The 22,957-nt window shown below is 37.1% G+C and overlaps 1 protein-coding gene across 1 annotated transcript in view; it reads left to right on the top strand.

Moving 5' to 3' along the window:
• The window catches only part of LOC139034369 (olfactory receptor 7A17-like), an 82,952-nt gene extending 64,611 nt beyond the window's left edge, over positions 1–18,341 (top strand). The window contains exons 2-3 of the mRNA XM_070465209.1: positions 5,350–5,525; positions 17,360–18,341. Coding sequence (XP_070321310.1) covers positions 17,376–18,248 — 873 coding nt within the window. The 5' untranslated portion in view covers positions 5,350–5,525; positions 17,360–17,375 and the 3' untranslated portion in view covers positions 18,249–18,341. The remainder of the gene's footprint in view (positions 1–5,349; positions 5,526–17,359) is intronic.
• Positions 18,342–22,957: the final 4,616 nt, after the last annotated feature.

The following is a 22,957-nucleotide window of genomic DNA, read 5'->3' as shown; positions in this document are numbered from 1 at the left end:
AAGATTTTAGCTTAGTTAATGAAGCAGAAGTAGATATATTTTTATCTTTCTCTTGCTTATTCTACTATCCAACAGATGTTGGCAATTTGATCCTTGGTTCCTCTGCCTTTTCTAAATCCAGCTTGTACATCTGGAAGTTTTCAGTTCATGTGCTGTGAAAACCTAGCTTGAAAGAATTTGAGCATTGCTTTGCTAGGATGTGAAATGAGCACAGTCGTATGGTAGTTTGAACATTCTTTGGCATTGCCTTTCTTTGGACCTTTTTTGTATAGTTCTTCTGTGTATGCTTGCCACCACTTCTTAATCTCTTCTGTTTCTGTTAGGTCCTTACTGTTTCTGTCCTTTATGGTGCCCATCTTTGTGTGAAAGTTCCCTTGGTATCTCTAATTTTCTAAAAGAGATCTTTAGTCTTTCCCCTTTTATTGTTCTCCTTTACTTCTTTGCATTGTTTACTTAAGAAGACTTTCTTATCTTTCCTTGTTATTCTCTAGAACTCTATACCCATTGGGGTACATCTTTCCCTTTCTCCTTTGCCTTTTGCTTCTCTTCTTTTCTCAGCTATTTGTAAGGCCTCCTCAGACAACCAGTTTGCCTTCTTATATTTATTTTTCTTGGGGATGGTTTTGGTCACCGCCTCCCATACAGTGTTATGAACCTCCATCCATAGTTCTTCAGGCACTCTATCAGATTTAATCCCTTGAATCGATTTGTCTCCTTCACTGTATAGTCATAAGAGATTTGGTTTAGGTCATACCTGAATGGCCTAGTGGTTTTCCCTACTTTCTTCCATTTAAGCCTGAATTTTGCAACAAGGATCTCATGATCTGAGCCAGAGTCAGCTCCAGATCTTGTTTATGCTGACTGTATAGCACTTCGTCTTCTGCTGCAAAGAGTAGAATCAATGTGATTTCGGTATTGACCATCTGGAGATGACCGTGTGTAGAATCGTCTCTAGTGTTGTTGGAAAATGGTGTTTGCTATGACCAGTGTGTTCTCTCAACAAAACTCTGATAACCATTCCCCTGCTTCATTTTGTACTCCAAGCCAAACTTGCCTGATGCTCCAGATATCTCTTGACTTCCTACTTTTGCATTCCAATCTCCTATGATGAAAATGATGTCTTTTTTTTATTTGGTGTTAGTTCTAAAAGGTCTTGCAGGTCTTCATAGAACCATTCAACTTCAGTTTATTCTGGATTAATGGTTGGAACATAGGCTTGGATTAATGTGATTTGGAATGGTTTGCCTTGGAAATGAACTGAGATCACGATGACATTTTTGAAGCTGTACCCAAGTAGCACATTTCAGACTCTTCTGTTGTCTATGAGGGCTACTCCATTTCTTCTAAGGGATTCTTGCCCACAGTAGTAGATATAATGACATCTGAATTAAATTTGCCCTTTCCCATACATTTTAGTTCACTGATTCCTAAAATATATTAATATTTACTTTTGCTGTCTCTTGCTTGACCAAGTCCAATTTACCTTGATACATGGACCTAACATTCTAGGTTCCTATGCAATATTGTTCTTTACAACATTGAACTTTACTTTACCACTAGACACATCCACGACTGAGTGTTTTTTTTCTACTCTGACCCAGGATCTTTATCTTTTCTGGAGCAATTCTCTGCCCCTCCCCAGTACCATATTGGATACCTACTGATTTGGGTGGCTAATCTTCCAGTGTCATATTGTTTTGCTTTTTTCATTCTATTCATGGTGTTCTTGGGGCAGCACTGAAGTGATTTTCCATTCCCTCCTGTAGTGGGCCACTTTTTGTCAGAACTCTCCACCATGACCCATCTGTCTTGGGTCACCCTGCATGGAATGGTTCATAGCTTCATTGAGTTACACAAGGCTGTGATCCATGTGATCATTTTGGTTAATTTTCTGTGATTGTGGTTTTTGTTTTGGAGGCTGTGGAATTATAGGACTTGCTTCTTCTGTCTGCCCTCTGATGGATGAGGATAAGAGGCTTGTGCAAGCTTCCTGATAGGAAGGATTGGTTGTGGGAAAAACTGGGTCTTGCTCTGGTGGGCAGGGCCATGCTCAGTAAATCTTTTATCCAATTATCTGCTGACTGATGGGACTGTGCTTCTTTCCTGTTAGTTGTTTGTCCTGAGGCAATCTAATCCTGGAGTCTACAGGCTCTATGGTAGGGCTACTGGCGACCTCCAAAAGGACTTATGCCAACAGTCATCTCCCAGGGCTGCTGCTGGCAATGCCCCTGTCCCTGAGGCAGGCCAATGCCATCCCATGCTTCTGTAGGAGACCCTGAAACACTCACAGGTAGGTCTTGCTCAGTCTCCTGTGGGGTAACTACTCCTTTCCCCTGGGTCCTGGTACACACAAGGTTTTGTTTGCACCTTCTAAGAGTCTATGTTTCCCCCAGTACTGTGGAAGTTCTATTATCAAATCCCACTGTCCAGCAAAGCTACCATGTGATCCAGCAATACCTCTCCTGGGCACATACCCTGACAAAATTCGAAAAGACACATGTACCACACTTTTCGTTTCAGCACTATTTACAATAACCAGGTCCTGGAAGAAACCTAGGTATCCATATCCATTGACAGATGAATATAAAGAAGTTGTAATATATATATGGATACATATGTGTATATATATATATACACATGTATGTATACACACAATAGAATATTACTCAGCCATATAAAGGAACACATTTGAGTCAGTTATAATGAGGTGGGTGAGCCTAGATACTGTTATACAGGGTGAAGTGAGTCTGTGGGTAGCCTTTTGCTGATGATTGGTTGCGTGTTCTTGTTTTACTTGCTGTTTGAGGCATCCAGTGCTGGGTGTTTCAGGCAGTTGGCTGGTGCTAGAACTTGGATTCAGGCTGAGGACTTCATGGGATTTGTCACTGATTAATACTCCCTAGTATCAGAAGTCCTAGGTGATCTAATATCCTGGGCTCATCACTCCCACCCCAGAGGCTCATGTCTGACTTCGAGTCAGGGAACCAAGATCCCACAAGCTGTTTTTTATGGCAATAAAGGGGGTTGAAACAAAAAACACTCCCCCCCCACCCCACAAAAGAAACAAACAACAACAACAAAAATAAGAAATAAGAAATGAACCTAGACAAATGGTAAAAGCAAAATCAGAGAAATAGAAACAAAAACAAAGGAATATACACATACACAAACACAAATGAAACCAAAACAGACCAAAGTAAACCAAGTCCAAGAGAGTGACCTGGCAAGAAAAGGAAACTAGAAAATTAATTAACCAATTAAAAGAAAAATAAAAAGAAAATAAGACTAAAGTAGAATTCCATATAAGGAATAAATCAAAGAAAACAAAACAAATAAACACCCAAAATCTCCACACCCTGTGCATGACACAACAGTAGCACCCTGCCTCCAAAGCTGCTTGGCTTTCCTCCAAAGGCACTCACTGCCATGGACTTCCTCCCTCCCATTCCCTTGGGCTATCTCCTCACAGTCAGCAGTAGTTCTAGCCCTATGTTCGCATTCCAATCACCAAGCTCCAGCTACCAGCCACCATCCTTTCTGATGGACTCACATCCCTGTCCAGGGTACACAGTTTCAGTTTTTAACATTGAGTATAATGTTGGCTATGGTTTTATCATATATGGCTTTCATTATATGAGGTGCTTTATACCTACTTTGTTGAGCATTTTCATTATAAATGTTTAGTTTTTCAAAAGTTTTTCTGCATCTATTCAGATGATCCTATGATTTTTATTCTCCCCTTTGTTAACTAGAAGTATCAGATTTTTCATTCCTTGGATATTTAACCATCCTTGTATCTCTGGGGGTAAATCTCAGTTGTTCATGATGTACAATTCTTTTAACATGTTGTTGAATTTGTTTCACTAGTATTTTGTTGAGGATTTTTGCTTTTATTTTCATTGGTACAATTGATCTGTCATTTCCTTTTTTGTGGTATCCTTGTCTGGTTGAATAATGAAATTATAAAATTCTTAGAAATGAATGAATTAAAAATGATATGCAAACCTGAATTTTCACTCAGAAGATCTAAAACTACCTACACCTGACTTGCACAGGTCCACAGCCTGGCTACTCAAAAAGGGGTCCACAGGTTAAGACCTGTATCATTAACATCACCCAGAAGATTCTTTTGGTATTCAGAATAAGCAGGCCTTCCAGGTCCTAATGATTCAGAACCTGCATTACAACTACAACCATGGGTGTTACCTATGCATGTTGAAATTGAACAAAGTCTGGTTTTCTCACCTTCTCATGTTGACAGTTGGGACTAGATAGTTATTTGTATTAGATATTGTTGGGGTTCAACAGCATTCCTTCAAACACTGACGAATATCACCAGGGGCAATATAATCTCTGATTGAGAACATTGGCCTGCAGTTTGGGCTTCCCAGGTGATGCTTGTGGTAAAGAACCTGCCTGCCAATGCAGGAGACAAAAGAGACGTGGGTTCAATCCCTGAGTCAGGAAGATCCCCTGGAGAAGGGCATGGCAACTCACTCCAATAGTCTTGCTTGAAGAATCCTAGGGATAGAGGAGCCTGGGGGCTTAAGTCCTTAGGGTCACAAAGAGTTGGACACAACTGATGCAACTTAGCACGTACACACGGCCTACAGCTTGAAAAATGGAAGTATCCAGACAGAATTCCAATTAAGGCCGTTTCCTTACTCAGTTTGAACCTTTAGATGGATCATTCAATTCCCTTAAACACATTATTGCAATGTGGGACATACAGGATAAACTTTTCTAAAAGTTATGTCAGGCAATGCCTGTAAGACACAACTCTCAGGTTAAATAGCATTAAAAGGTCTGCATATATTTTTATAATTAAGGAATATCTTATAGTGAGTGACTAAATGATGGCTCTTAACTTGTGATTTGGTATGAAATTCCTAGTTTTTTGAACAAATGTGTTAGGAAGCCATTGAATGTGATGCCAAGATTAAATATCAGATGAACACAGTTCTCCCTCTTGTTGAAAAGGGAAGAATAATTTTCTGAAGGTAAAAAGGCTGTGTACCAACCACTAATTAGTCTTTAACGGATCTAAGAGACTTAGTCCTGATAGATTCCTTAGTCTCATTCTTTGGAAAAAATATTACTTAAGGGTTGAGATAAGGTGTTCATGGTTAGATCTGAAAAACAAAGACAAGCAGTAATAAAAACTGGATTCACTTGACCTCTAACCTGACCTCTTGGGATCAGAGAATCATTTGGGAAAAGTTGCCTTTTGGTTTTTTATAGAGGCCCAGAGGGAAAACAGGTACTTAGAAATTGTAGTAACTGGAAGAAAATGTGCTTAATGAGCAGGCATAGAGAGTTATTAATGTCTCCTTTGTTGCATTCCCTTAGTGTTTGCATCCCTAAGCTGGAGAAGACATGATATTTGTTTCCTAAGTCTGGATCAGGATTCGGTGCTTTAATACTCTGCAGTCTTGTCTGGTGACAGAGCTTCAGTCTTCATCATCAACAATCCAAGAATTAATTCAACTTTCACAAGCAATCTGCCTCTCAGAAACCCCATCTAGGTAAGTCTGAGAACACAGGAAGTGCTCCATAAAAGATTCAGAGAAAAGGAAACTTGAGAACTTTTATCTAAAGTCAAATGAGAGCCTAATCAGCCTAGCCCAGAGATGAGATATTACTGTTTTTGTATTCATGATTAACTAATCATATGTAATTGATTTATTTAATTTGTTAATAAGGATGTGTCTGTTTGACTCTACAATGCAAGCTGACAAGTGATGGGAACAGAGGTCCAATTCGATGACATTGTAAATAAGTGAGATAAAATAGTTCCAGTAAAATTAAAACATATATGAACATACTGTTCAGAGAAGGAGGAAAGTGTAATATATGTAGAAAACTATGCAGAAAATTATGACTATCATTTTTTAGTTTCTAAGTTGGGGTATATTTAAGCATTTTCTGTATTCACTTAAAAGATCCAGACCAAAAGAGGTAGATATTACTGCAATAGCAGTTTATAAGAACCTATTTCAGAGTATCTTCTCTCATGCTGTGTATTCATATGAAAAGACATATTTAATAAGTCCGAGGAGGAATATTAAATACTTTTACTTTGAAGTAATTTCATTACTAGCAAGTCTGCATTTTGGAGAAGGGGTTGTTACTACATATTTACATCCTCTATTGCAAATGGAATATGAAAGGCATTTGCCCAGTTTATATACAAGGGTCTGAGTTTTTAAATACTGTGTTTTACTCCGCATCTAAAGAAAAAAAATATTTTCCACTAACTTTGCTGTTTGACATCAATTCTTATATATATATATATATATATATATATACACATGTGTATTGGGGGTAATGTGTGAAAATATATATAATTTGTTTAATTAGCTCTATTAGTCAATCATGTCATATTCTCCCTTATTACATTCCATACAGGGAAACTTTTTCTATATCCTCTGTGGTAATAACAACCTCTATACATGTTACATTCTTATTTCACATCAGTTTTTCCATATTAGTAGCTTTTTGACTTTTGTGATTAGATGTTTTCACGATAGCAATCATCTTCTCCCCTCTTGTGGAAGACATTCTTTTGCATTCAGATAACTACTGCTTTTTTTTTCATAAGCATATTGGAATTGCTTATCTTTTCACTGATAGGAAGTATAACTTTAGATACTGTTTCTTCTGCTTTTCAAAAATTGTACCTTTATATATATTTTTCTTATTTGCAGGTCTTTGCCATTATAGTCTTTAATTAGAGACCCATATGATGTGATTAAAATTTTATTTTATACATCTTATTCCATAAGTCAGTCTTAAGATTTTTATTAAATATCACTTAATACAATTGTGTGAAACCACTAGTCTTTTCCTGGTTGTATTTCCCTTGCAATTGTTTTTATTTTATGGATTTTTATTTCTTTAATATTTTTTATGTATAAATGCACACACTTTGAAAACACAAAATGGAACAAAATATGAAGTCCCTGTTCCTTTGGATCTTAAATCATAATGGAAAAGTCCTATTACAATAATCTAAATGAATGAATGTGATAGACTTTCCTCAGAGATAAATCATGTTTAAAAAGATAGCTTTTCATGGTCTGTGTAGGAGGTGCATGATATAGAGGCCTCTGTATTTTGGACAAGGAATAGAACCAGATCTAGAGTTTACCCATCAGAAATAACAAGAGATCAAAGCCAAAGTTCAGTAATAACACAGAAAATAATGTCACAAGGAAAAATGAAAGAAGGGCCAGCACATCTGTTATTGCACAATACTTTTAAAAATCTGTGGTCAAATAAGCATGGGTAGATATAGGAATCACAGTTAGATCAGGAGAATGAGGCAGATCCCATGGTGAGGCAACTGAAGCAATAAAAGTTCAGACTGTTTTTCTTGAGAGTGAGGTGATTTCAGCACCCACACCGCTACCTGTTCTTTCTGCAACCAGGCTCCTCCATCAGGCTTTTCATTCATGCTGCTTCCTCCTCATTAGCAGGACTTCCCTTTTAAGCTATTCTTGGCTTTACTGCAGTGGGTTCTAGATGTTTTTGACTATGTATCAAATCCATGCCTTTATATTGTGATCTGGAATGCGTGTGTGCTAAGTCACTTCAGTCGTGTCCAACTCTTTGCGACCTATGGACCATAGCCCACCAGGCTCCTCTGTCCATGGGATTCTCCAGGCAAGAATACTGGAGTGAGTTGCCATTTCCTTCTCCAGGGAATCTTCTCAACCCAAGGATCAAACCAGTGTCTCTTACATCTCCTGTATTGGAAGGCAGGTTCTTTACCACTGGGCTTCCCAAGTGAGCACTACCTGGAAAGCCCATGATCCAGGATGCACATTCACAAAAACATTGAAGAATAAAACACAAGCACATACATGTACACTCACACACAACTGAACAACGCACCATGAAACAATTTTGCATGGAGCTTTACTATGTCTTCCCTGATAGCTCAGTTGGTAAAGAGTCTGCCTGCAATGCAGGAAACCAGGTTGAATCCCGGGGAAGGGAAGATCCCCTGGAAAAGGAAATGGCAACTGACTCCAGTATTCTTGCCTGGAGAATTCCACGGACAGAGGAGCCTAGTGGGCTGCAGTTCAAGGGGTTACAAAAAGTTGGACACAGCTGAGTAACTAACACTTTCACTTACTATGTATAATGTTCACTGAGTTTTTTACTCCATTCTATTGAATTCTTAGAAACCAGAGTCTGGAACCCTAATGGGTCTCAATGTTAGAATGTGGAAAACATTCCTCTGATGTATTCTGTACTCCTATGTTAGTACATTTGGCTCTCTGTATCTTTGGGTTCTACATCTGTGGATTCATCCAACTACAGATTAGAAATAGCCCAAAAACATCCAGAGAGTTCCAAAAAGAAAATATGAATTTGATATGCACCACTATGATAAACTTTGCTGTTCATTACATCCCAGTGGACTATTTTATACAGCTGGAAGTTTGCACTTTTTAACTCCCTTACTCATTTTGCTCCTCAATCTTCTCTGGAGACCACCAATATTTTTTCTGTTTCTATCATTATGTTTTCTGTTTGTTTGGTCTGGGATTTTGTTGTTATTTTAAGATTCCACATGTAAATGATATTATGCAGTGTCTGTCTTTCTCTGTCTGATCTTTTCAATTAATTAACATAAAACAGTCAAGGTCCATCCATGCTATCACAAAAAGCAATATTTCATTACTTTTTATGGCCAAATTAAAAAGGCATAGCTTCTTTATTCATTCATCCATTGATGAGAATTGTATTAAATCAGAAGGTTGTTTTGTGGTAACAAACATTTTAATAATATTCATTATTTCAATTATAAGCAGGGCATGTCTTTCCATTTATTTGTGTCTTCTTCAATTTCTTTCATCACTCTTATACTTTTCAGAGTACAGGTCTTATGGCTCCCCAGTTAAATTTATTCTTAGGTGTTTTATTTTTTTGATGCAACTGTAAAAGGGATTATTTCTTAATTTCTCTTTTGATAGTTTGTGATCAATGTATAGAAATGCAGCAAGTTTGCAACTGATTTTCTCTTCTGCATTTTGTTGAACTCATTTATGTTTAATGGCTTTTGGTGGCACCTAGAATTTTATAGACATAAAGTTATTTCTTCTATAAATGGTTACAATTTTATGTCTTCTTTCCAATTTAAAGGCATTTTATCTATTCCTTGCACTATTTCTTTGGTTGGAACTTCAAATACTATTTTGAATAAAAACAGCAAAAGAAAAGACAATATATAGATTTGAAAAAGTATAAAACAAATATAAGGGGTTAGTATAAAAATGTGTAAAGAATTCATATAACCCAATAGATAAAAAATAATAACTCGGGCTTCCAGTTCAAGATGGTGGAGTAGAAGGACATGTGCTCATCTCCTCCTTCAAGAACATCAAAATCACAACTAGCTCTTGAACAACCATCAACAGGATGCTGGGACCTACCAAAAAAGATATCCCACATCCAAAGACAAAGAAGAAACCATAGTGAGATGGTAGGAGGGGCACAATCATGATAAAATCAAATTCCATACCCACCAGGTATACTGGAGAACGATAGTATCAAAGAAGTTCTCCCACTGTTGTGAAGGTTCTGAACCCCATGTCAAGCTTCCAGCCTGGGGATCCAACAAAGGGACTGGGACTTCCCAGGGAATCTGACCTTGAAGGCCAGTGGGACTTGATTACATGACTTCCACAGGACTGGGGGAAACAGAGACTCCAGTCTTGGAGGGCACAAATAAAACCTTGCATGCAGCAACACTTAGAGGAAAGGAGCAGTGACTCCACAGGAGACTGAACCAAAACTATCTGCTGGGGTTGGAGGGTCTCCTGTGGAGGTGTGGCTCAGCATGGGCTCACCACAAGGATGCAGGCATGGGCAGCAGAAGTCTGGGAAGGTCCCCCTTGGTGTAAACCATAGAGCCCACAGACCTGAGGACTGGGTAACCTCAGGTCAAAACAGTACCAGGGAGGGTGTACAACCCCACCCATCAGCAGATGATTGGATGAAAGTTTTACTGAACAAGGCCCTGCCCACCAGAGCAAGACCCAGTTTTTCCCACCACCAGTCCCTCCCATCAGGAAACTTACACAAGCTTCTTAACCTCCTCCATCAGAGGGCAGACAGAAGAAGCAAGAAGAAGCACAGTCCCACAGCAATTAAAACAAAAACCACATTGCAGAAAGTTATGTCCCAGATGAAGGGAAAAGATAAAACCCCAGAAAAACAACTAAATGGAGTGGAGATAGGCAACCTTTCAGTAAAAGAATTCAGAATAATGATAATGAAGATGATTCAAGATATCAGAAAAAGAATGGAGGAAAATATTGAGAAGATGCAAGAAATGTTTACCAAAGACCTAGAAATACTAAAGAACAAACAAACAGAGATGAATAATACACTAGAAGGAATCAACAGCAGAATAACTGAGTTAGAAAAATGGATCAATGACATGGAGTACAGAATGGTGGAAACAGAATATAGAAAAAAGAATGAAAAGAAATAAAGACAGCTAAGAGATTTTTGAGACAACATTAAATGCACCAACATTCACATTATCAGTTTCCCAGAGGAGATGACAGAAAGAAAGGACCTAAGAAAATATTTGAAGAGATAATAGCTGAAAACTTCCTGAACTTGGGAAATGAAACAGTCTACCAAGTCCAGGAAGCACAGAGAGTCCCAGGAAGGATAAGCCCAAGGAGGAGCAAACTGAGACACATTATAATCAAACTGAAAAAAATTAAAGACAGAGATAAAACATTAAAAGCAGAAGGGAAAAATGACAACATACAAGGGAATGTCCATCAGGCTATTAGAGCATTTCTCAACAGAAACTCTACAAACCAGAAGGGGATGGCATGATATATTTAAAGTGATGAAAGGGAAGAACCTACAACCAAGAATACTCTACACAGCAAGACTCTTCTTCAGATTTCATGGAGAAATCAAAAAGTTTGCAGAACAAAAGCTAAGAGAATTCTGTACCAGCAAACCAACTTTACAACAAATACTAAAAGAACTTCTCTGGGCAGGAAACAAGAGGAGGAAAAGACATACCTACAGAAATAAACCAAAACAATTAAGAAAATGGTAATAGGATCATACATATTGATAATTACCTTAAATGGTAATTGGGTCAAATGCACCAACCAAAAGATATAGACTGGCTGAGCAGATGAAAACGTTCATTTATGCACTTCCGCTTACCTCATCACTCTGCTTGACTCCCCAAATTGTATGTAATTATTTTATATTGTTTTATGTTGTTAGGTTAATCATGTTCCTATTATGGCTTGCAATTGTAATTATCTTTTATTTTTTGTGAGGCTATTGATTGTGAAAACTGAGGAGCATCTTTCTTTATTATGATTGTGTAACTATTATTCATTTAATATCATTGTATCATGATTGGTCAACAGAAAAATAACAGAATTCTTTATCACCAAAGCTACCATTTAACAGAAAAACCTGTAATCACTTTTTAAAATCCATATGTATATCAGAATTATCTTGGAAGTTTTTGAAAAATACAAATTCCTAGGGTATTGCTTTTTTTCTCCATATCTCCATATATATTTCTAATGAGCAGTCATGTTTAAAAATAGCTGGACTATATGAGGATCTTTTACTTTTATCTAGTTTGTTTCCTTTTTTCTATTTCATATTCAGTGCTCCCATTTAATTTATGTTTTCCAATTTCCCCATCTCTTTGTTTTTATTTGTTTAGGTTCTTTCTCAAGGCTTTAGCAAGCATAATAGAAAAGGTTTTGTATACATATATATAATATACATTTTTTAGAAAACATATGAATTTTTGCCTAACTAAAATATTTATGACATTTTGATTCCACTTGTTTGACTTAGTATGAATAGAATGCTAGATTTCTAATTTAAAAAAATATACAATAAACAACAAAGGTTTACTGTATAGCACAGGGAACTATAGTCCATATCTTGTAGTACCCTATAATGGAAAACAATTTCAAAAATAATATATGTGTATATGTATAACCAAGTCACACACACACACACACACAAAAAAACCCTCTACTTTTTGAAATTAAGTAACATTTGTCTTTTTGCCAGTTTTTCTAAATGTCCTGTGGGCATCTAATAACAATGTATGAGACACAAAATTTTAAAAATATTTGTATAGGATACAAGATAAATAGAAATAAAAATCTATTGTATTTAAATTATTAATGATATCATTCAAGATGCTCCTGTTCTTATTTTTTCTGTACTTGATAAAATATTCTCAGAGAAATGTGAATATGTCTCACTATGATTATATATTTTTTTCTTTTCCCTTGCATTTCTTCTAATTTTTGCTTTATTTATCTTTGTTTCTTTGTTGTTAGGTGTCTAATGGTTTATGATGTCTATCTTCTTTGTGAATTTTACCTTTTATCACTAAAAATATTCATCTTTGTTTCATTTTAAAATGAATAAATAAATTTAATTTTTAAACATTATGAGGAATGAAATTACATTTTTGATGGAAAAATAGGACAAAATTTTGTCATGAAGTAAAACTTGTTATTTGAGAATGGGAAAATGGAAAACCAGGGCAAAATTATAGAGGAATTTGGAAAGGAAATCTTGGGGGAAAGTGTATGCTTTTTCAAATTGACTAAGATTAAAGTATACTTAGTTTTAAAATGTTGATAATCATAAGGTTTAATATCAAAAGTAAACTGATGCAATATTAGAATTTGGTTTCCTCTGTTGGAAGAGCAAGTTTCATTGGATTTTTTAATCTGTTCTTAATAAGAAACTGTAAACAAAAGTACTTTTTCTTTGTTTTTTGCCTTTTAAATGATGTCAAAAAACAAAAAATTCTGTGTTTTAACAAAACAAAACTCAATTTTAAAATGGGCAAAGAACTTGATTAGACATTTTTCCAAAGATGACATATGAAACTCCAACAAGTACATGAAAAAATGTTCAACATCACTAGTCATTAGGGAAATTAAAACTCAGAGATAGCACCTCACATTTTTTTGAATGGTCACCTTCAAAAAAGTATAGTTTAAAAATGTTAGCTTGGGCGTGGATTAAAAGGAACCCTTGTGCACCTTTAGTGAGACTGTAAATTACAACAAGCACAATACTGTGGGAAACAGTATGGAGGACCCTCTAAATATTAAAAGTAGAAATAATATATGATCCAGTAGCTCTAATCCTGGGAAAATATCTGAGGAAACAAAAACACTCTCTTAAAATAAATCTGCACCCTTATGTTCATGGCAACATTGTTCACAATAGCCAAGACATGGAAAACAACCTGAGTGTCTATGGAGGGATGAATGGATAAAGAGTTTGAGATGCATGTATACAGTGGAATACCACTTAGTCATAAAAAACTAAGAAATTTGATGATTTACGGCAGCATGAATGGACCATAAAGTTATTATACTAAGTGAAAGAATTCAAACAGAGAAGACAAATACTGTATGATATTACTCATACATGGAAATGTAAAAAATTGAAAAAAACATAGAAAAAGAAAATAGACTTTTGGATATCAGAAGTAGATGGTTGAGGCTGGGGTAACTGAAAAGGTTGTGTATAGAACAGACTTTTGGACTCTGTGGGAGAAGGCGAGGGTGGGATGTTTCAAGAGAACAGCATCGAAACATGTATATTATCTAGGGTGAAACAGATCACCAGCCCAGGTTGGATGCATGAGACAAGTGCTCGGGGCTGGTGCACTGGGAAGACCCAGAGGGATCGGGTGGAGAGGGAGGTGGGAGGGGTGATCAGGATGGGGAACACATGTAACTCCATGGCTGATTCATGTCAATGTATGACAGAAACCACTACAATATTGTCAAGCAATTAGCCTCCAACTAATAAAAATAAATGAAAAAAAAAACGACACAAACTTCCAGATAGGAGAAGTTATTGACAGGTGGATTTTTTATCACTGAACGACAAGGGAAATCCCAGTTCACAATACATGTAAACTAGATCTTCATGTTGTGCACCTTTAACTTATTCAGTGATGCATGTCAATTATTTTTCAATGAAACTAGAAAAAATGAACAGTTCTTACCCTGAATTTTTTAAATGGTGAGAGTAGACACCCTTGCTTTTCTTGTTCTTGATCATCATAAAAGAAAAGCTTTCTGTTTTTCTTCATTGAATATGGCATTAGCTGTGGGATTATGATATATGGCCTGTATTATGTTGAGGTTTGTTCTTTCTTTACCAAATTTGTTAAGAGTTTTTATAATAAAGGATTTTGAATTTTGTCAAATGCTCTTTCTGCATCAATTGATATGAACATAATGATTTTTAATCTTCACTTTATTAATATAGTTTATCACATTGATTGAGTCTCAGATATTGAAACATGCTTGCATCCTTGGAATAAGTCCCATTTGATTATGATATATGGTCCTTTTTATGTGTTCTTGAATTAAGTTTGATAATATTATATTGAGTTTTTTTGCATCTATCTTGATCAGGGATATTGGTCTGTAATTTTCTTTTCTTGTGGATCTCTTGTCTGGTTTTGGTATTAGGAAAAGTTGGCTTCATCAAGTAAGTTTAGAAGAGTTTTTTCCTCACCTATTTTTGAATACTTTGTGAAGATCCATATTAATTCTTTTTAATATGTGATAGAATTCACCAGTAAAGCCATCTTTTCCTGAGAAAATTTTTTGTTGGGAGATTATTTCTCACTGATTCAATCTCCTTATTAGTAATTGATCTATTTCTCACTGATTCAATCTCCTTAGGAGTAACTGATCTCTTCAGATTTTTTCCTTTCATAATGATTTCATTTTGGTAAATTATATTTTTCTAAAAATTTATCTGCTTTTCTCTAGATTGTCCAGTTCGTTCACATATAATTGTTCATAAAGGTCTTTTATAATTCTTTGTATTTCTCTGGTATCAGTTATAATAACTCTTATTTCTGATTTTATTTATTTGAGTCCTGGGCATTCCCTCTGCCAAGCACACACACATACACACACACATAAATTTTCATCTCCCTCCCTCCCTTACTTGAAGTCACTTTTCAAATATCATCTTGTTTTCAGGTCTTGCATAAATACCCATAAAAATTAACTGTACTATTCACTCACTCATGTTCACCTGCTTTCCCTTTCTTCATAACACCTATCCCATCTGAAACGGTTTATACTTTTCTTATTTTCTTACCACTACCAGATGGCTCAGGCTTCCCAGGTAGCTCAAATGGTAAAGAATCTGCCTGCAATGTAGGAGACCTGGGTTCGATTCCTGAGTTGGGAAAATCCCTTGAAGAAAGGCATGGCAACGCACTCCAGTATTCTTGCCTGGAGAATTCCAAGGACAGAGGAGCCTAGTGGGCTACAGTCCACGTGGTCGCAAAGAGTCAGACAGAACTGAGCACACACACAACTTTATCATTTGTTTAAAAACTTTTTGTCCATTTTTCTCCATCATTGAAATGTAGGGATTTTTGCCTTTCAGCACACTAAGCTATTGCCTAGACAATAAGTTAAACATGGTCAGACCTTAGTTTACATCCCTGAAATGCATGAAGAATTTCTCACTAAAACTACAGAATACATGACCTCTTAGGGGTGAAATGGAGGAACAAAAAGTCAATGTCCAAGGTGGCAGAGAAAATGCGATAAAAAAAAGCAGATCCATATGCAAAATATTAAAACAATTTTCGTGACTACAAAGCAACTGTAGCATTTTAATTGTGTATGAAATACTGTCAGTCAGTCAGTTCAGTTGCTCAGTTGTGTCTGACACTTACTGACCCCATAGGCTGCAGCACGCCAGGCCTCCCTGTCCATCACCAACTCCCAGAGCTTACTCAAACTCATGTCCATTGAGTTGGTGATGCCATCCAACCGTCTCATCCTCTGTCAGCCCCTTCTCCTCTGGCCTTCAATCTTTCCCAACATCAGAGTCTTTTCTAATGAGTCAGCTCTTCGCATGATGTGGCCAAAGTATCAGAGTTTCAGCTTCAGCATCAGTTCTTCCAATTCAGGACTGATCTCCTTTAGGATGGGCTGGTTGGATCTCCTTGCAGTCCAAGGGACTCTCAAGAGTCTTCTCCAACACCACAGTTCAAAAGCATCAATTCTTTGGTGCTCAGCTTTCTTCATAGTCCAATTCTCAAATCCATACATGACTACTGAAAGAATCATAGCTTTGACTAGATGGACCTTTGTTGGCAAAGTAATGTCTCTGCTTTTTAATATGACGTCTAGGTTGGCCATAACTTTTCTTTCAGGGAGCAAGTGTCTTTTAATTTCATGGCTTCAATCACCATCTGCAGTGATTTTGGAGCCCCCAAAAATAAAGTTTGTCACTGTTTCCATTGTTCCCCCACCTATTTGCCATGAAGTGATGGGACTGATGCTATGATCTTAGTTTTGAACATTGGGTTTTAGACCAACTTTTCCCCCTCTCTTTCACTTTCATCAAGAGGCTCTTTAGTTCCTCTTCACTTTCTGCCATGAGGGTGGTGTCATCTGCATATCTGAGGTTATTGATATTTCTCCCAGCAATCTTGATTCTAGCTTGTGCCTCTTCCAGCCTGGCATTTCACATGATGTACTCTGCATAGAATTTAAATAAGCAGGGTGACAATATACAGCCTTGACATACTCCTTTCCCAATTTGGAACCAGTCTGTTGTTCCATGTCCAGTTCTAACTGTTGCTTCTTGACCTGCATACAGATTTCTCAGGAGGCAGGTCAGGTGGTCTGGTATTCCCATCTCTTTCAGAATTTTCCAGTTTGCTGTGATCCACAGTCAAAGGCTTTGGTATAGTCAATAAAGCAGAAATAGATGTTTTTCTGTAATTCTGTTACTTTTTCAATGATCCAACGGATGTTGGCAACTTGATCTCTGGTTCCTCTGCCCTTTCCAAATCCAGCTTGAACATCTGGAAGTTCATGGTTCACGTACTATTGAAGCCTGGCTTGAGAATTTTGAGCATTACTTTACTAGCATGTGAGATGAGTGCAATTTTGTGGTAGTTTGAACATTCTTTGGCATTTCATTTCTTTGGGATTGGAATGAAAACTGACCTTTTCCAATCCTGTGGCCACTGCTGAGTTTTCCAAGTTTGCTAGCATATTGAGTGCAGCACTTTCACAGCATTATCTTTTAGGATTTGAAATAGCTCAACTAAAATTCCATCACCTCCACTAGCTTTATTTGTAGTGATGCTTCCTAAAGCCCACTTGACTTTGCATTCCAGAATGTCTGGCTCTAGGTGAGTGATCACACCATCGTGGTTATCTGGTTCATGAAGATCTTTTTTTGTATAGATACACGTAATTTATGTAATACAAGTTTGTGTGAATATTAGTAATATTGTTTCCTTCTTTCCTAGAAGTTGCTTCAACCACATGGAACCACGCAATGATACAGAAATTTCAGAATTTCTCCTTCTGGGATTTTCAGAGGAACCAGAACTGCAACCCCTCATATTTGGGCTTTTCCTCTCCATGTACCTGATCACTGTGTTTGGAAACCTGCTCATCATCCTGCTTGTCAGCTCAGACTCCCACCTCCACACCCCCATGTACTTCTTCCTCTCCAATCTGTCTTTTGTAGACATCTGCTTCACCTCCACCACCATCCCAAAGATGCTGTGGAACATCAAAACTCAGAGCAAAGTTATAACCTATGAAGGTTGCATCACACAGATTTATTTTTTCATACTCTCTGCAGTATTGGACATCTTTCTCTTGACTGTAATGGCCTATGACCGGTTTGTGGCCATCTGCCACCCCCTGTATTACACAGTCATTATGAACCCCCGGCTCTGTGTACTGCTGGTTGTGGTGTCCTGGATAGTGTGTATATTGAATTCCTTGTTACAAAGTTTAATGTTGTTGAAGCTTTCCTTTTGCACAGATGTGAAAGTCCCCCACTTTTTTTGTGACCTCAGTCAAATGATCCAACTTGCCTGTTCTGACACATTTCTTAATAACATGGTGATGTATTTTGCCAGTGTCCTGTGGGGTGGGGGTCCCCTGGCTGGTATCATTTACTCTTACTCTAAGATAGTTTCCTCTATACATAGAATCTCATCATCTCAAGGGAAGTATAAAGCATTTACTACATGTGCATCTCACCTCTTAGTCGTCTCCTTATTTTTTTGTACAAGCCTAGGCGTGTACCTTAGCTCCGCTGCTACCCACGGCTCACAGTCAGGTGCAGCAGCCTCCGTGATGTACACTGCAGGTCACACCCATGCTGAACCCCTTCATCTATAGTCTGAGGAACAAAGACATAAAGGGGGCTATGGAGAGATTCTTTGTGATGGAAAGTCTTAAAAGGCCAATTATTCTGGGTTTGGAGAGGTGTCCATGGCTTAAGGTATCAAAGCTTCAGTCAGTAGTTGTGATTCTTTAACCAGATTGTGAAAATAGAACTTCCTTTTATTAATTTTCTGGAATTTTCATTTTTTCAGCTATTCTATGTAATTTAATTACTCATTTTATTAAGCTATCTTCTCTCTCAGTTATTCAACAGCTTTCCCCTCTTTTTTTTCTAAAATATTCCCAAACTTTGATATTAAAAATTGGACATTCCCAAATTCTCATTTACTCATGCAACTACTTGGATTTACTAAGAACAGCATCTTATCAAATGACTAATATCACCCCATGTAATGTGTCTTTAGTTTTACTAAAAAAGGAATCATCAGATATCACTGCAAAGGAAAAACATGACAGACATGGAAGCTAAGCCATCTTTGTAAGATTATAGGAGAGGAAAATCTGAGATCATAGCTTTTCACTTCTGTGTCCAACATTCCTTGTATATCAGATCCTTAACTGGTATTCCTGATATTGTAGACTTTAAAATACAACTGTGTTTTACAACAGGTCATTGGACTTATTTTCCTAATTGGGAGTTTGTTTTCTTATCAGCCTCTATATCCACATTACCTACCATAGTCACTGGCAAAGCTGATTATTGCATACACATCTGCCAGTGTAGTCTACACAGAAACACAAATTGCAACACAAATTGACTTAAACACAAATTTACTTAATATCACCTTTGAGTCAGAAATGATCTTGGATATAATAAAGTAACTTTTAAAATATACTTTGTATTATTATTTATGACATATTTTTTCAAGCTGTGCATCTACTCATTGCAGTCTGGAATACTAGTGTCAATGTATAAGGGGACCTACTCACTGAAATGAAGGATTGATTAATCTGCTTTATGTTTTATTATTGAATTATCTTACTCTTCCTACTTGAAAACTCAAGGTGAGCCTATAACTATGACTTTTTCCATTGGTCTTAATGAAACATCTCATCAATTCTAAATGTTGTCATAAACAAAAAGAGCAGTGAATGGACAACATCATCCACTATATATCTCCCATATACAAGTGAATTTCTTCAATTTGCAAGATCAATACTGATTCATAAGAACATGACTTCCTGCTTAGACCTAAGATTCAGGTTCGGCAATTTGTGTACACAAACACATATGTCCTTGCAAACTTTCCTGAATATTAGGAAAGGAACATCAATGAAGTCACTTTTTACTATACTTGTGTGGGAAAAAACAACTTGGATAACAGAGTAATCAGAAATGCTTTCTTCAAATCTCAGAACATGTGTGAAAAAAAACATGGTGAAAAATAAGAAGCAGTAGATTATTAGCTTTGCCCTCAGTATCATTCACTTTGATTATTACATTTGCTAGCAAGCTTCATAACAAGTTAACCTACAATAAAATGGTAAAATATAATGCATTTATTATCAAATGAGATGGTATGTTTTGGAGTTGTTTCAAGTTCTACTAGGTTTCTCATGAGTCTGTAATTAGCTGTCAGTCTCTCTATATGTTTCTAAGGCTCATCCATGATCCAGTAGTTGGCTGTAGTGCTTTTGTAGTTTAAACTAAATTGTAAACTGTTCATTCATTCCTCATTTCAGTTCAGTCATTCAGTCATGTCTGACTCTTTCAACCCCATGAACTGCAGAACGCTAGGCTTCCCTGTCCATTACAAACTCCTAGAAGTAAAAGTGAAGTGAAGGTGAAAGTTGTTCAGTCGTGTCTGACTCTTTGCAACCCATGGACTTTGAAGTCATGGAATTCTCCAGACCAGAATATTGGAGTGGGTAGCCTTTCCCTTCTCTGGGGGATCTTCCCAACCCAGGCATCAAAGTCTGGTCTCCCTCATTGCAGGCGGATTCTTTACCAGCTAAGCCAGCAGGGAAGCCCAAGAATACTCGTGTGGGAATCTAACCTGAGTCTCCTGCATTGCAAGCAGATTCTTTACCAACTGAGCTATCAGGGAAGCCCACAAACTCCTGGAGCTTGCTCAAACTCATGTCCATTCAGTCAGTGATACCATCCAACCATCTCATCCTCTGTCATCCCCTTCTCCTGCTTTCAATCTTTCCCAGCATCAGGGTCTTTTCTATATCTAGGCTAATATAGTTTACAGAAGAAAATGAGTTTATCAAATGTAAATTGCCTTAATTTATTCCACTGCTCCTATAGTCATTATAATGCTTTCCTTTCTTTCCTTTCTTCCCAATTAGAAGACATATCACCCACATTTATTCAGGGTGACTCAGCTACCTGTACTCTAGGTCTGACCCTGAGTCATGCATCATTAGAGATTTTCTTTTTTTAACTATTTTATTGGGACTATAACAGGTAATAAATTGAATATATTAAAAATGCACAAGCAATAGAGGAAGTAGAGGGATTAATAAGATGGCAGTATGGAAATTTCCATGTCTGTCCCCTCTAAGAAACATCAAATAAGAAGAACTATCCACCAAAATACCTTCACAGGAGCAAGGGATTCCAAGTGAGACATTACAGCACTTTGATGAAGCAAATAATTTTTAAAAGATGCATTGAATAAGGTAGGAAGGACAATGTCACGTTACTGCTGTCACACATACCTCAAGTCTAGGCATCTCAGTATGGAGAGAGAAACCTCCAAGTGGGAAAAGAAGAGTGAAGTGAGCACCTGAATTCACCTCAGACTCATTTCAGGCACAGCCTAGTGCCAGGTTAACTCCCCAAAGTCTAGATCTCAGACAAATCACTGCACTCACAAGCTCCTGGCTCACCCCAACACCCAGCTGGAGCACATGGTCTCAGTATCCACACAGGCTCCTGCAGACACAGTCCATGCAGGCTCCTGAAGACACAGGCTTGTGGCCCAACCAAGTAGCCTTGCCCCTGAGATCTAACTTTCAGACTTGGCATGGCACCAACACAGCATATAGCTCCCTAGCCTTAGGCAAACTCCCTTGAACTAAAGGGCTTGCCTTCACCAGGACAAGGCCAGCCTCTCCCTACTGAGATGTCAAACCCTTCACATGAGTCCCTGGCACCTGGATGACACAACCTGTACCAAGAATCCATGCCCAGCCACACAGAACTACATGGTATGTTCATCACCACAGACTCAGCTGCCAAGACCACCTCAGTGATTCCAAGATCCAGACCCTGCTCCTTGTGGTTCAGACACTGTACCAGATCCCAGGGAACCAAGAACCAGGCCAACCACTTATTCAAGCTCCAAGCCTGCCCTCTCGAGGACTCCAGAAGCACCTTCACCTTTGGACACCACCAGAGAGCTCACACAGTATCTTAGGCAGGTTTGCTGTAGAAGTGCTTTGTGTGCAGACTAAATTGTGAAGAAATGAAATATCTGAACCAACAAATAAAGAGTAAGGAAAATGAATCAGTGACCTAAACTTCTCAACAACAACAAAAAAATAAGGACCCAATGACTTCACTGGTGAATTCTATGAAAAATTTAAAGAACAATTAACACCAATTCTCAAATTCTACTAAATGATTTAAGTGGAGGAAACACTCCCAAATTTATTTTACAAGGCCAGCATTACCCTTATACCAAAGCCAGATAAAGATACTACAGGAAAACAAAATGACAAGCTAATATCCCTAATTAATAAAGATACATACATTATCAAAAAAAGATACACTACATTGAAACAACTAAGAGACAAAATAAAAGCTAAAAGATAAAACAAACATGATAAGCTTAATAGATGCAGAAAAAAAAAAACTGGCAAATTTAGCTTCCTGTCATGATACAAAGTCTCAATAAATTCTATATAGACGGATTATACCTCAAAATAACAAAGACCATATATGAAAAGTCATAGTTAACATCATACTCAACAGCAAAATGTTCAAAATTCTCTCTCTAAGATGAAGAATAAAACAAGGTTACCACTCCCACCACTCCACTTCAGCATAGCACTACAAGTCCTAGCTAGGCCAACTGGACGAGAAAAAGAATTAAAAACTATCTGAAACCAAAAGGAAGGAATAAAGTTATCTCTGATTGAAGATGATATCATCTTATATATAGATACCTAAATACTCCACCAAAAAGAACTGTTAGAAATAGTAAACAAATTAAGTTTTGTACACAAAGTCAACCTACAAAATCAGCTGCATTATGCACAGCAAAAGAAACAATCAACTAAATGAGGAGTCAACTGATAATAGAAGAAAATGTTTTTAAACCTTATATCTGATAATGAATTAATACTCAAAATATATCAGGAAATACTGCAACTCAATAGAAAAATGCAATCTAGTTAGAAAAGATCTGAATAAACATATTCCAAAAAATGACATACATGTGACAATAGGAACATGAAAAGATCTCAACTTTGCCAACTGTTAGATAAAAAAAAAATCAAAATCACTATGAGATATCACTTTACATCTTTTAGAATGGCTCTTATGAAAAAGAGGAGATAAATATTGTTGGTGATGATGTGGAGGAAAGTGAAGCCTTGTGCACTACTGATGGGAAGCAAAAGTGGTACAGTCACTATGAGAGTGAGTATGGTGTTCCACAAAATGTGAAAAAATAGTACTGCTATGTGATCCTGCATAATGCTTTTGGGTATATATCCAAAGAAGATGTGATGACTACTGGGAGTTAGAC

The sequence above is a fragment of the Odocoileus virginianus genome, chromosome 3, assembly GCF_023699985.2.
Source record: "Odocoileus virginianus isolate 20LAN1187 ecotype Illinois chromosome 3, Ovbor_1.2, whole genome shotgun sequence".
Classification (NCBI taxonomy): Eukaryota; Metazoa; Chordata; class Mammalia; order Artiodactyla; family Cervidae; genus Odocoileus; species Odocoileus virginianus.
The sequence above is the reverse complement of the archived record's forward strand: the minus strand, read 5'-3'. Positions and strand labels throughout refer to the sequence as shown.